The sequence below is a fragment of the Raphanus sativus genome, chromosome 9 (genome assembly GCF_000801105.2).
Source record: "Raphanus sativus cultivar WK10039 chromosome 9, ASM80110v3, whole genome shotgun sequence".
In the NCBI taxonomy this organism is placed as follows: domain Eukaryota; kingdom Viridiplantae; phylum Streptophyta; class Magnoliopsida; order Brassicales; family Brassicaceae; genus Raphanus; species Raphanus sativus.
In genome coordinates this window covers 36,350,368-36,366,004 of record NC_079519.1, presented here as the reverse complement: position 1 = coordinate 36,366,004, position 15,637 = coordinate 36,350,368, and the positions used below count along the sequence as shown (strand labels likewise).

The 15,637-nt window shown below is 33.4% G+C and overlaps 3 protein-coding genes and 1 pseudogene across 3 annotated transcripts; 3 read left to right on the top strand and 1 right to left on the bottom strand.

The window, feature by feature from the left end:
* Positions 1-5,055, top strand: LOC130499714 (probable flavonol synthase 6; annotated as a pseudogene).
* A 2,731-nt stretch (positions 5,056-7,786) lies between these two features.
* On the top strand, positions 7,787-9,194 carry LOC108852705 (uncharacterized). The gene is made up of 3 exons (XM_056995030.1): positions 7,787-8,482; positions 8,566-9,026; positions 9,167-9,194. Exons 1-3 carry the CDS (start codon positions 7,787-7,789, stop codon positions 9,192-9,194), a joined length of 1,185 nt encoding a protein of 394 aa, XP_056851010.1.
* Positions 9,195-9,320: 126 nt separating this feature from the next.
* On the bottom strand, positions 9,321-15,580 carry LOC130499513 (uncharacterized). Its single transcript, XM_056993648.1, has 2 exons — positions 10,654-15,580; positions 9,321-10,555 (listed from the first exon to the last, which is right to left on the bottom strand). Exon 1 carries the CDS (start codon positions 14,834-14,836, stop codon positions 12,584-12,586), a length of 2,253 nt encoding a protein of 750 aa, XP_056849628.1. The 5' UTR covers positions 14,837-15,580; the 3' UTR covers positions 9,321-10,555; positions 10,654-12,583.
* Positions 11,618-12,155, top strand: LOC130500254 (uncharacterized protein At4g04775-like). Its single transcript, XM_056995029.1, has 2 exons — positions 11,618-11,773; positions 11,853-12,155. The coding sequence occupies exons 1-2, from the start codon at positions 11,618-11,620 to the stop codon at positions 12,153-12,155; spliced, it is 459 nt and encodes a 152-aa protein (XP_056851009.1).
* Positions 15,581-15,637: the final 57 nt, after the last annotated feature.

Genomic DNA, 15,637 nt, shown 5'->3' with positions numbered 1-15,637 from the left:
CCATGCCACATGAGTTCCCCTATTTAAATCCCGTAAAGGCGTCTAAGCAAGAACAAATCTATCATGGAGGTCGAGAGAGTAGGCCAATACGCATCTCCACCGTCCGAGACGGTCCCTATTATTGATCTAAGTGATCCTGACGACGAGCTTGTGGAGCGTGCGTTGGTGAAAGCGAGCGAAGAGTGGGGAGCTTTTCAGGTGGTCAACCACGAGATTCCGGCGGAGATAATGCGACGGTTTCAGGACGTTGGGAGGAAGTTTTTCGAGCTCCCCGCCGCAGAAAAGGAAGCCGTAGCAATGGTTCCAGGCTCAAAAAGCATAGAAGGTTACGATGCCAGGAATTTAAAACTTGCCAAGTCTTGGGACGATCACTTGCTACATAAAATATGGCCACAGTCCTGCATTAATTACAGGTTTTGGCCTAAGAATCCTCCAGATTACAGGTACCCCTATCCAATAAAAAAACATATAATAAACATCTTGCAAGTATATATATCTAAGTGTATTTTAGTTAAATTTGGATTTATTTAAAATAGTATTAATGCGGAATAGATTAGCTATAAGCCTATAACATTTTATATATTAATTAATAAATTTCTTTCAACAGATTTATTATGACTATTATTCATTAACATACTTTCATGTTTAGCTGGTCAAATGTGGAAAGAACATTTATGAAGTATCCAACAAGAAATAGATTTGATATCATGATATTCGGATTTGTTATAGACTTTCAAATCAAAACTAACTGATAAGGAAAGAATTCGCCATAACTTTTTATACACTAGTTCACTTATTAATTCTCTAATGCGACACTTTGTTCATTCAGTTATATGATCAACCAAAAACTCATAATCTAACCAGTTTGGTTGTTTTGATTGATCAACAGAAAACTTTCATTTTTTTCGGACTAAAATTCTGATAATTTTAGAAAACATATTATATTATTTTGTTAAAACATATAATTAAGCATCATTGACCTATTGCTATTGATTCTTAATAAACACTAGATTTTGACCCGCACGCCCGTGCGAGTGTATATTTCAAAAATATATTGCTATTTAATTTTCATGTCAATATCAAAATTAGATAAAAAATTCAAATATGAAGAACCAAACCGGTCACGATCCGAAAGAATAATATCAAACCCGAACCAAAATTGATTAAATATATAAATTATTCAAAATTTTGATATTTAAACAACTGAAATCATAACCAGTTCGAACCAAAGTATTTTGAATATCAAAATGTATCCAAAAAGATTTATATACTTATATACATATTAATTATTTTTAGTTTTATTGTATATAAAAACATACATAATATATATGATACTTTAGGTTGGTTTAAATACTTGAAAATATATAAAATAGTCAAATATAAATATCTAACATAGTGGAAGTACACTCAAAACATCAAAATATTTAAAATAATTATTGAGTTTTGATCCAAAATTTAAACCAAACCCGTTTATATGTTAAGTTTAGATATTATAACATATATTATTCAGATTTATATACAATATATTATTTTATTTATAGATTTTAAGAAATTCAAAATATATAATGAATTTTTAAAAATAATTTAAATGGGTTATCCGAACCTGAACTGAACCCGCAAAGATCCAAATATAATTCAAATTGAAATTTAGAAATATCTGAATGAGGCTGAAATCTTTGACTATGGAAACCCGAAACCCAAAACCCAAACAGATCTGAAACGAACCCGAATGGATACCTGAACGCCCAGCCCTAGTCATAATTTGAACTGAAATTTAAAAATATATGAATGGGGCTAAAATCTTTGACCCCGAAAACCCGAAACCCAAACAGATCTGAAATGAACCAGAATGGATACCTGAACGCTCAGCCCTAATCACTATTATGTATCATATATATGTCATCATATAATTAATTTTATTGGTTCATCATATAAATAATTATATAATTAATAGTATTTTATATGTATCATCTTATAAATAATCACATATATTATATTCTTAAAGTTTAATGTGAAATATAAAAACCATAATTTAAGTTGGTATATGAAATTAATCTTTTTGTTGTATTTTTTTATATATATTGAAAACATTTTTTAATAATGGTTATTGGAAAATATTTTAGTAAAAATAAATTATAATGACATATTTAAATAATAGTTTTGTGATAGGTATATATAAATAAGAAAATTTTAATCCACTAAATGGACTTTGATTTGTTGGGGTATAAATTTATAAAATGTATAATTAACATAAAAACCAATTAGGTATCTAACTACTTTAAGCAGAAAGAAAAAGATGGACGTTTATCATTGAATCAATTAGATGCTGACAATTGATTCAACATTATTGGTTTACTAATATATATAAGTATATATAACCTAATTTATGCAGAGATTTATATCAGTGTTATACTTGCATTGGTCGACATTTGGATTTAGTGATGTTCTCGTCAACTAAAATTCAAGGGTTGCAATATTTCTAATGATAACTCAATTAGATATTGGCATTTGATTAAATCTAATTAATTTAATAATATATATAATCAAATTTATGTAGGGATCGTGATTGTGGTCCGACAGAATATTAAACCCATATTATGGTTTGTGGTAGATAATTGAAATTATTAATGAAATTTTAATGGGCTTGTAACTTTTGGGTTTCTAATGTGGCCTGAAAATTTTACAATATAATTAGAAAAGTTATAGAGTTAATAGCAGTGGCAAAGCTTGTAAATAATTAGATGAAGTAAGGGTACTTTTCCATTTGTACTTCACTTTTAATAGGATAGATTAGTTTTATTGTATATAAAAACATACATAATATATATGATACTTTAGGTTGGTTTAAATACTTGAAAATATATAAAATAGTCAAATATAAATATCTAACATAGTGGAAGTACACTCAAAACATCAAAATATTTAAAATAATTATTGAGTTTTGATCCAAAATTTAAACCAAACCCGTTTATATGTTAAGTTTAGATATTATAACATATATTATTCAGATTTATATACAATATATTATTTTATTTATAGATTTTAAGAAATTCAAAATATATAATGAATTTTTAAAAATAATTTAAATGGGTTATCCGAACCTGAACTGAACCCGCAAAGATCCAAATATAATTCAAATTGAAATTTAGAAATATCTGAATGAGGCTGAAATCTTTGACTCTGGAAACCCGAAACCCAAAACCCAAACAGATCTGAAACGAACCCGAATGGATACCTGAACGCCCAGCCCTAGTCATAATTTGAACTGAAATTTAAAAATATATGAATGGGGCTAAAATCTTTGACCCCGAAAACCCGAAACCCAAACAGATCTGAAATGAACCAGAATGGATACCTGAACGCTCAGCCCTAATCACTATTATGTATCATATATATGTCATCATATAATTAATTTTATTGGTTCATCATATAAATAATTATATAATTAATAGTATTTTATATGTATCATCTTATAAATAATCACATATATTATATTCTTAAAGTTTAATGTGAAATATAAAAACCATAATTTAAGTTGGTATATGAAATTAATCTTTTTGTTGTATTTTTTTATATATATTGAAAACATTTTTTAATAATGGTTATTGGAAAATATTTTAGTAAAAATAAATTATAATGACATATTTAAATAATAGTTTTGTGATAGGTATATATAAATAAGAAAATTTTAATCCACTAAATGGACTTTGATTTGTTGGGGTATAAATTTATAAAATGTATAATTAACATAAAAACCAATTAGGTATCTAACTACTTTAAGCAGAAAGAAAAAGATGGACGTTTATCATTGAATCAATTAGATGCTGACAATTGATTCAACATTATTGGTTTACTAATATATATAAGTATATATAACCTAATTTATGCAGAGATTTATATCAGTGTTATACTTGCATTGGTCGACATTTGGGTTTAGTGATGTTCTCGTCAACTAAAATTCAAGGGTTGCAATATTTCTAATGATAACTCAATTAGATATTGGCATTTGATTAAATCTAATTAATTTAATAATATATAATATCAAATTTATGTAGGGATCGTGATTGTGGTCCGACAGAATATTAAACCCATATTATGGTTTGTGGTAGATAATTGAAATTATTAATGAAATTTTAATGGGCTTGTAACTTTTGGGTTTCTAATGTGGCCTGAAAATTTTACAATATAATTAGAAAAGTTATAGAGTTAATAGCAGTGGCAAAGCTTGTAAATAATTAGATGAAGCAAGGGTACTTTTCCATTTGTACTTCACTTTTAATAGGATAGATATATTCATTTTTAATAAATATAAATTAATACTGTTAAAACATATAATTAAGCATCAACTTTTGTACTGATGACGGCTTATTTCAGGGAGGTGACCGAGGCGTATACAAGGCACGTGACGAAGCTATCAGAGAAAATTATGGGTTACTTGTCAAAGGGGTTAGGGATAGGGCGTGAGGTGTTGAAAGAAACACTGGGCGGAGGTGAGTATATGTTAAGGATCAATTACTACCCGCCGTCCTACGACTCGGTCATTGGAGCCCCGGCGCACACAGATTTCGATGCACTCGCACTCCTCGTCTCCAACGGTGTTGCTGGTCTTCAAGTGTTCAAGGATAACCACTGGCTTGACGTCGAGGACATCAACTCCGCCGTCGTTGTCATTCTCGGCGATCAAATCATGGTCTGAATGTCTCTAATATAAGTTTTGAAATGTTATGTGGTCATGAGGTTTATGGATTTAATTTATGTGACTGTAGAGGTTGAGCAACGGAGGTACAAGAGCGTGTTGCATAGATCAATCATGGACAAGGAGAAGACGAGGATGACGTGGCCGGTTCTGATAGATCCTATGCCTGGTATGGTCGTCGGACCTTTGCCGGAGCTCATCGGAGATGAGAATCCTCCTAAATTTGAGTCTTTGACTTTAGAAGACTACATTTACCGCAGGACTAATATGCTTCTTGGCGATGGATAAATCTCCAAAAATAGTTAATGAAAATAATTGTTAATTTCCATATTTTTATTAGTTTGTATGTTCGAAATAAAGTATACTAGGTGTTTTCCTGCACCATGTGCAGTGAAAAAATTTTAAAATATTTTTAATAGATAAATATAAATTATATTAAATTTTTTATTAATATTATAAATTTTCATTTTTCTTATCAATATTTTAATATAAATTTAATTTAACTGAACATTAAAAATAAAAATAATTTTGTTTATTTTGAATTATATTTAAAAATGTGCATATATATATTTAAAATTATAATCTTAGGTAGATTTTTCTATCTATTTATTTTAATTAAATATATTAAATAAATATGTAAAATTGCATAATTGTCAAAAATTAAAATTAAACAATTTTTAAAAATCTGTAGATATATATAAGAAACTAATGATTTTACGATTTAATTTGATTTTATGATTTAATTTTTATAATTTTCTAAAAATATGTATATATTTTTAATTTAAATGATATTTCGAAATTTGAAATGATATAATTGAATATATTTATTTTAATGATGATTTATGAGTTATTACCATATTTTTAAAAAATCCAAAAATATAAATCAACAATAAATGTAATATATGAGTTATTAACATATTTTAAAAAGTTTACCAAAAATATAAATTAACATTAAATATAATTATTCATGTCATATTAATCTATAAGACATGTCATCAATTTTAGTAACCATATCACAATTATTAATCTAGGTGTTTTCCTGCACCATATGCAGTGATGAATTTTTTGCCGTAAAAAAAAAAAAATATAGTGATGAATTTTTTAAAAGTTAAATTTTATATTTTAAAATGTAATTTATTAATATTATATATTTATTATTTTGACCAATAATTAATATAAATATCATTAATTAAACATAAAATTAAGAGTAAATATTTTTTAATTTTAAATTATATTTAAAAATATATATGTATATATATATATAACGTTAAAATATTAGATTAAAAAAATTATTTATTTCATTTGGTTAAATGTATTAAATCAACTTGTACAAAATTACTAAAAATCATATAAAATTGTATAGTTATCAAAAATTAAAACCAAATAATACGATTTAATTTTTTTTTTAATTCAGAAAATTTAGAAAATTTTAGATAATAAAAATTTTATAATTATAAAAGTAAAATTATATAATATTTCGAAATTCAAAATGTAATATTTGAATATATTTATTTTAGTGATGATTTATGAGTTATTACCATTTTCTACAAAGTTTACAAAAAAATAAATCAATATTAAATGTAATATATGAGTTATTGCCATATTCTAAAAAAATTTCCAAAATGTATATAAACATTAAATATAATTTTCCATGTCATATTTAACCATATGACATGTCATCAATCTAATAGCCACGTCACAATATTTTTATGAAAACGATTGTAGAGAAGACATGTGGCAAAATCACTTCTCAAATATAGACCAGAGGATCCTTAAAAATATATTGTTGGAGTTATTCTGAGTAATATCAGAAGTATTGAAGTTTGTACAGTACTTCAATTTCCCCTAACAAGAAGTAAACAGATTATTAAAAGGGAAAATTGGAAATATGGAACAAATAATCTACTACATTGTCCTTATACCATATATTGAACATAAAGTTGTCCCAATGCCATAATTTTTTGTATAAACCCCATTAACCCCCTATTATAAACATAATTATATATTTTTAATATTTTTCGTAATTGATTAATTAATTGATTAATTAAAAAAAAAAAGATAAGAGAAGGTGTTTCACGGGATCGACTCTATTTTTCCCCAAATTGAGTTCCTTAGAACCCTAAAAAATCCCTCTCCTTCGTTCTACTCTAGAGAGCAAATCGGAGACAAATTAGGAGCTATACATCTCGACGCTGCTTCTCTTCGCCGGCTCCGGTGTTCGTTCTCCCCTCTTCGACTCCGCCGTGGTTTTCTTCATAAACCAACGCTCTCCTACACCAAACCCACTTCGCGGTCTTGCTCTCAGGTAACTCGTCGGAACTCTCTAGCTTCTTCCTCTTGATTTTGATTTCTCACTCATGTCTTATTATAAGCGATTTTCGGGTTTGGTCTAGGACTTGGGATTCGTTGCATGTCTTTCTCTCTTTCACTTCAGTGTTCTTAATCACGATTTGAGTGTAATAGGTTTCGTTATTTAGTTTGTACGAATGATTTAGCTATCTAGGATATGAAAGTAGCTTACTTTGATTTTTTTGTGGTCAACGAGTTGGTCTCATGACTTATATACAGTTTATGTTGTGTCTTTTTGTGACATTGATGTAAATGGAGAGGGCATTTTGCTTCGGTTTAACATCTGAAAAGCTTGTAAACTATTTAGTTTCTGTTTCATGTTTGGTGTAAGGCTTATAAAGATGTTTTGCCTTTGTTTTTCTATTTGATTTGAGTGGTTTTTGTGGTTACCGAGTTGAGTTGTTATCTCAATGCTATACAATCGTGTTGTTTTGTTTAGTGAGAATGATATATGAATGGTATTTGGTCTCGTTTTTGAACACTTATCTTTGTTTTGTTTTGACTAAGATGTCAGAGTGATGAATTATTCTAGCATGAATTGAGCCTGTGGTGATTGTATTTGTTTCATTGTTCACAGGTATGATGTTGGATCCGTTGCCTCAGTGTCTATTCAAAGAGGGAAGTGAAACACAAGTGGAGAAGATTAACAACACTTGTCGAACTTCCATACTTAAGGAGGTGGAGAAGTACATTCAAGCCGACTACAAGGATGTGTTAGCTGATCCGCTATTTGCTCAGGTTATGGACATTTATGTTCACCAGCTTCAGTATTCGGGGAGAGTGATCCACACGTTTGTTTGTAAGCAGCTTCTGACCTCGAAGCTTCATGAGCTGTGGTTCCATTATGCTAGGAGGCCTCTCAGATTTTCAATGCAAGAGTTCTATGCGATCACTGGTCTGAAGTATGAAGACGACGAGCCTGACTTGGATATTGATAATTGGAAATATGATAAAGGGTTTTGGGCAAAGTTGCTAAGGAGAAAAGGAAAAATTTCCTTAGAGGAAATCAGGAAGGTGCATCTGAAGAATTGTAATACATGGTCTCGTGTAGATAGGCTGAGGATGGTGTATTTGTGTGTGATCTGTGGTATAATTATGGCGAAGGATGAGAGGGTTGCCATCCCACACAAGTACATCAAGCTGGTGATGGATTTTGAGAAGATGAGGAAATATCCATGGGGTCTTCACTCCTTTGATATGCTGGTGACTTCTATTATCGAAGCTAGGGATAAAGTGAAGACTCAGAACAGCTATGTTTTAGATGGGTTCTCTTATGCACTTCAGATTTGGTTGATGGAGGCTATTCCAGACATTGGGTCGCTTTTGGGTCAGAAACTCCAACAAGGCGTGACTAGCATGAGATGCAGGAACTGGAAAGGCTCTGCCAAGGTTTCCTATGATGATATTACTAGCTTAGAGTCTACTTTTGGATCCACTGTAAGTTCTTTAAATATATCTGATTTGATTTATAGTTTCTTATTGTTTGTGCTAATCTTTGTTAATTTTTTTATGTTTTGTAGGGAGATGTGTTTCCATATTTATCTTCCACTGGAAATTACAATGTCGTTTTAGGTGAGGAGTTTAAACGAGCTTCTGAGATGAAGGATGAAAGAGTCGATCTGATGATGGAGATGATCGAAAAGAAATATGATTGGAGTAAGCATGAGTGGGGTTTCAAGGAAATTGTAGAGCCATTTGTGGACAGTTCTGATGAAGATGGTTCAGATAAAGAGGAGGCTGGAGAAACAAGTGAGACTGGAGTAGAAGAAGAAACAGAAATCACCCCTGTGTCTGCTCCAAGGAAGAGAAAGAAGAAATATCAGGATACTGGTGCCGAGTCAAGGAAGAAGAGGTTGCTTTTGCAAAGATCAACCGAGAAGTACAGAGATCTTGAAGAGGAAATGAAGTCTTATATCCAGGTTATGTTCAAGTCTTCTTTCACTGCCTTGGGGCTCGAGGTACGCGACATGATTGATGACCGGTTTGCCAAATTAGAGGAGAAGCTCCTTTCATCTCAGAATCAGGGTGGTGCTCCGGCTAACACTCCTGCTGCGGCTACTGTTCCGGTTTCTAATACTGCTCCGGTTTATACTCCTGCTCCTATTCCGGCTTCTACTGAAGCTCATACTTCGGTTTCTACTCGTGGTGAAGCTCCTTCTGGCAGTCGAGCATATGCTCCTTCTCGTACTCGAGCTACTGGTCCTACTGGCAGTCGAGCTTCTGCTCCTTTTCGCAGTGGTGGTCCTGCAAATGCTGCGAAGACAAGGTCTCAGACAAAGGTAAACAAGAAGTAGAGATTTTTCATGTCTTCGGTTACTCTTCTTTGAATCATGTCTGCGGTTGCTCTTTTTTCATGTGCTCGGTTGCTCTTCTTTTTTCATGTCCTCGGTTGATGTTCTTGCGGTTTGTAATATATTTGTAAGGATGATGTTGTCTTTGCTGGGTGCAATATTGATGTAATGATGATGTTTTGGATCATGTGTGTAATATTATTGTATTTTGTGGTGTAATATATATGTTTTAAAATTATTAATGTCATGTTTTGTGTTTTATAACCAGGATACAGACTTGTCTGATGTGTTTGGCAGCTTATTTGGCACCTTAGATGCCAATTTAGGGACCCAAGAGCATTTACAGAAGACGATGGGCAACCTTACCCAAGAGTCAAATGTTGATGGTTTTGATCCATCTCAAGATAAGCAGTTCGAAGAACCTTGTGCTTTCACTACGCCTATGACTTCTTTCCGGCCAGAGATCTCGAAGCGACCATTCTTGAGTGATATTGATGATCCAGAAGTCCGTTGCAAAGACAGCGACTATGAATTGGTGTTTGTTCGAGAAGACAAATGGGCCAAACTAATGGAATGGACAATGAATCCCACGTAAGTAATATTTCTATTGTTTGACTTCGTTTTCTCAAATCTACCGTTTATACTAATGCTTTCTCTTTACAGAGTACTTCAGATTGGGCCATCTAAATTTGATGCAGAGTTAGTTTCGCGTATAATGGGCCCTAATCAATGGTTGAAGAACCATGTGAGTTTAGCTCATTTATTTTGTACAATGAATTGTGTGGTTGCTTCTCATTCTTAAAAAAATTGTTTTCTCTTTTTCAGGACATGGACGCCATGATGTATTTGTTTCGGGAAAGAACCTCATTGCGTCGATGGAAGCCAGACCGAGTTGCTTTTTTGAACTGCTTGTTTAGTAATCAGATCATCACGGCCTACGGCAAGTTTGACGGAAACAGGAAAGGGTACAAACTCGACGAGAGTTTTCTAGAGTATGGAAGAGGCGACCTTCCATATCATGGAAGCAGGGGATCAGTATGGTACGTTGATATCGATCGTCTCTACATCCCTATTTGTATTAACCAAGCCCACTGGATCTCTATATGCGTCAATCTTGTGAACCGGACAATAGATGTCTTCGATTGTGGGGGTAAGAAGAACACCAAGGCCGTGGAAGCATTCGCCGTCCTCATTCCACGAATCGTCAAGGCTGTCCAGTCTTCAGATAAGAAGAAAGATTTCAATGTTAAACAGTATACTGTTTCATATGTCCCGATGAGATGCGTAAACATGAGTGGTAATGATTGTGGTGCTTACTCGTTGAAGTTTATAGAATGCCATCTACTAGGCTTGGATCTCTCTTTGGTGAATGATGAGAACATCCAAGAAGCCCGACACAAGATAGTGTACGATCTTTGGGAAGCAGCAAATGATGAAGTCTTACAGTTTCGGATGTCCACATTTAAGCCTCCAAAGCGTGCTCCTGGGAAAACTGTTGACCTCGATTGAGTTTATGATTGTTGTCTTTGATCATTTTGTTGGTTTATCATTTTAATTCATACACTACTGTATATTAGAGTTCATGAGTATTGTTATGAAAATGGTCTCATTTATTTTAGGGTATTAGAGTCCATTTATTTTGAGTTCATAATAACAATATTTATTTAGGGTATAGGGTATAAGGTTTGTACCCTATCAATTTATTTGAGTTCATAATAACAATATTTATTTAGGGTATAAGGTATAAAGTTCAAACCATATACCCTAAATCAAATAAAAAGCAAATTAATTACAATTTTATATTTATCAATTCAATTATATTGTTTTAGAAATTATGTTTATTGTTTATTAAGTTATAGTTTCTTCAAATCGAAATACATGTTAGTTTAGAGTATAGTATTACACTCACTTATACTAATTTGTATGTCACATGACAAATTTAGTGGTTAGTGTAATATTTAGTTTACACTTTCAGTTATACAAATTAGTGTTTTCTTATAGTTTCGTGATTTCATTTTGAAAAAAAAAATATTTTCATGATTTCGATTTAGTGTATTAGAGTGCTATTTTACAAGTCGATTTAGGTGTTTTTAGTGTATAACCAAAACCATTTCTAATCAACAAGGACCCACCCGACAATTCTTAATATCCGACCCGTAACCCGGATCCACAGCCCCCCCCAAACGCGTGATTTGAGTTCATTTGAGGAAATATAAGAAACGAAAGGCGACAGAAAAGGGGATTAGGGTTCTTTCTCTGCGAATCTAGAAACGGCATATCAATGACTAGTTCGTCAACTTCTTCTTCTCGGTTTCCCCGAATCTCCACTCATGGTGTGCCTAGAAGATGTTGGTGTGGAGAGGGCATAACAAGTTTTGGTTCATCGACGGCGGAGAATCGATATCGACGATTCTACCGATGTGAAATTGCAAAAGATGTGAGTCCATGTTTTGATTTCAATTGTGCAGATTAAACCATAGTAGATTCTCATCGAATTTTGTTTTCATTTGTGGTAGAGAAAATCTGAGAACCATCTATTTAAATGGATCGATGAAGCTTTGCTTGACGAGATACAAAGGGTAGATGCGAAACATGAGAGAGTTGCTCAAGGGCTTTCAAACTTTGAAGAAAAGGTTATGACAAATGTGAAGTCTGAGATTGCTAGACTTGAACTAGAGATGTCGCAAAAGCTCAAAGAGAAGGTGAATTTGGAGATTGCTAGAGTTGAAAAGGAGATGAAAGAGAAGCTAAAAATTGCGACGGTGGGTATGGTAGTTGCAGTAGCAATTATAGGGATATGGACTTCTCTTTATGTCTGAGAAGTTGTAGTGATCGGTTGCTTATCTTAAAAACCTTTGTTGTCTCTTAAGAACCTTTGTTGTTTTCAAAATTGCTTGACTTTGCAGTATTGGCTGGTTATTAACAGTTTCATTATGGTGTTTGTCATCTCCATTGATCGAGTTATATACACTCTTTGGTTTCTTCTTTACAAGTGTTAGCTGGTTATAAACAACTTCGGTTACCTTTGATTTCTTTGTTGTCAAAACCTGTAACAATTGCAGAACTCAAAACCAAAAAAATAAAAAAAAACTCCTTAACAAACTCCATAGCAGAGTGAAACAAAGAAAAACATGTGTATCAAGTAACCGAAACCATCAGAAAAAACAAGAAAATCAAAAAACTCCATAACAAACTCCATAGCAGAGTGAAACAAAGAAAAACCAGTATATCAGGTAATCGAAACCGGCTAAATAGCTCTGTCACATGTAGCCCTGTTATGATTCTCTTCGCCACATCGACTGCATTTGCGCTTCTTTTTTCCTTGTGTTGCTTGCGATGAACGGAGTTTGTCTTCAACGGTCTCGTATCTGCGTTTTCTTCTCCTTCCTGCTCCTCTTCTTGATTCAGGAGGTAGCACAGCAGCATTTTGAACATCATCTGGAACAACCCAACTATCCTCAGGAACACCTATTGGATTGATAGTCTCTTGATAAGCTGTTCTCCATGTGGAAGTAGTGTACATGTCATCCGTCAGTGAGGATGGGGTTCGGCCAACCGTTAAACCAGCCTTGATAGCGTGTCGACATGGAAGTTTTATCAGGTCGTATTTCCCACACGAGCAAGTTCTTCTGTCCAAATCAACCAGGCAGTCAATTGTATCTCCAAGAACCAAAAAACGATGCTCGTTAACCGGCTGGACAAGAAACGTTCTACCCTTTCTAATCCGCCTATCTATCTTTTTTTCGATAGCAATAGTTAATGGTTTAGTGTGCTTCCTGCTTAAAGTCCGACGTTCGAAGAACCAACGGGTCAGCATTTCTCTGATGCTATCCAACAAAGGAATCACTGGATACTCTCTTGGTGTGCGCAAAGCAGAGTTTATTGATTCAGCTGGATTTGTCGTCCTCATGTCGTACCTGTATCCTGGAAACTGACAGCGAGCCCACTTTCCAACTTCTGCATCTGTTAAATATTTTCCAATAGCTGGACTTATATTGCACACGGCATGGAATAGCTTCTCGTAATCAACGACTCTATAAGCTTTGGAAGCTTTTGCAATCAATCCGACCAGTCCCTTGCCTCTGTAATGTGTGACCACATTATTCAACAAATGGTGAATGCAAATTCCATGTTGAGAAAGAGGATACACATTCTGAATTGCTTTGCAAAGTGAGCCATTTCTGTCTGACACAAAAGCTAGAGAACGCTCGTCCGCAACAACAAGCTTTAGATGTCTCAGAAACCAATCCCATGATCGATCATTTTCTGAGTCAACAACCGCAAATGCAATAGGATACAAGTTAGAGTTTCCATCTAAAGCTGTAGCAACAAGTAATACTCCTTTGTACTTGCTCTTCAAAAATGTCCCATCAACAACAAGAACTTTCCGCATGGATGTGTGAAAACCTCGTATTGATTGCCCAAACGAAAGGAATAGAAATCGGAATTTACCATCAACATCAGTTTCATAAAACGTCTGTGTTCCTGGATTAGCTTCCCTCAGCATGTACAAATATTTCGGAATTTTTCCAAAACTCTGCTCCGGAATACCTCGAACCACATGAATTGCAAATTCACGAGCATCCCATGCTAACGACTTAGATATCTCGCATCCATGATCCATTCTCATAATCTGTATGATATCATTAGTCTTCGGACCTTCTTTCACACCATCATATCTATGCATTATTATACTGCCAATAGTTTTTGCAGAAGGTATCCGACCACCATTATTCATACTCGACGCAGCACATGTATGATCCGCCACATATTTTTTGATGATGAAATATGTGGAGCCTGATAACCCTTCAGCACGAACACTCCAGTTGCAATGGTTGTCAATGCATCGAATGTACCAAAGTTTTCTGTCCGATTTAACAACTTTGTAATCGAAGTTATGCTTCGTAGCTGACATTTCCAACGCTGCTTTCAACATCGACTTGTTTTGAAACGTTTCACCCTTCTTCACAACATCGATCAAAGAAAATCGAACACTTTTCCCCCTATCATCTTCTTTTCCACGTATGGCGAGATGATCATCTTCTTCTGAGCCGTTCGCGTTACAATCAGATGAACTACCACTCTCATCTCTAGCTGAAACCGAGGAAGCTTCACCGACCTCTCTGAATGGCGAGTTAGATTCCTCCTTATCAACGCCAATGCTGTCGTTGTTCCCATGCATAAGCGAAGTAGACACACACAACCTTGTCGAAGGTTTTCCACGTACATATGTAAGAAAATTTTTGACTTGGCTATCATTCTCAATGATAACTGGGGGACAGTCGATGGTGCCGATTAACTCCATAGGTAGGTAGCTTAACTCAAGCTCGACATCGTTTTCGTCAATTCCAAAATCCTTGAAAACCATAACCCTTAGATCTTCAAAGGAACTTGTCAATTCCAAAACTAGTACTCTGCCTCGTTTTTTCATATCAACATCAAATCCCCACCCTTTTTGGGGATCAAACTTCCACATCCCACAAGAACCATAAATATGCATCTTCTTCACCAAGAAATTCAAAAAAATTTGATGGTTTCCAAAGAAAAAAAGAGATCGATGAGGATGAAGAAGAGAACACGTTTTTTTAAAAAAAACCAACTTAGGAAACACGAAAAATAAGGCAAATATTTATTTAAAATATATTCTCAACAGATTTTAGAGATATTTTAGGAAAATATACATTTCGCACTTGGTAGAATATACCTTCTACGGCCGTAGACAGTAGATAAAACAGTAGGCTGCATAACCCGCCCACGGTAGAATATAGTACTTTGGTAGAAAATGCCAATCAAACATTAGTAGATATATCAGAAAACATAGTTAATGAAATCAACCGAAATCCAGAAATAAGGGAAATGGAAGCTGAACAAATCTACCGTGGTAGAAATGTATTTACTGGCAGCTGATTGTTTCTACGATGGTAGAGAAGTGTACATTGGTAGATATAATTGTTCTACCAGATGTAGATAACAAAGTTATTTAATGAATATACTATCTACGGCCCGTAGTTGGTAGATTAAGTTTTCTTCTGTCCGTAGATCAAAGTATGATATTTTGATATAATAATATTTAGTCTATAAAATTATTTTTCATATGATAGTTACTTGTTTATATACAGTTTGATTATTTTTCCATATTTTTCTGACTGTTAAAATAATTGATATGATTTTCTAAAGTTATTCAGGGGTATCTACGTCCAAAACAGACCAAAAAGTGATTTATGGCAAAGGGACAATGTAGTTGTTTTTATGTTCTCTTTTGGCAATTTTTTCTTATTAAAAATACTGTGTATATCCGGAA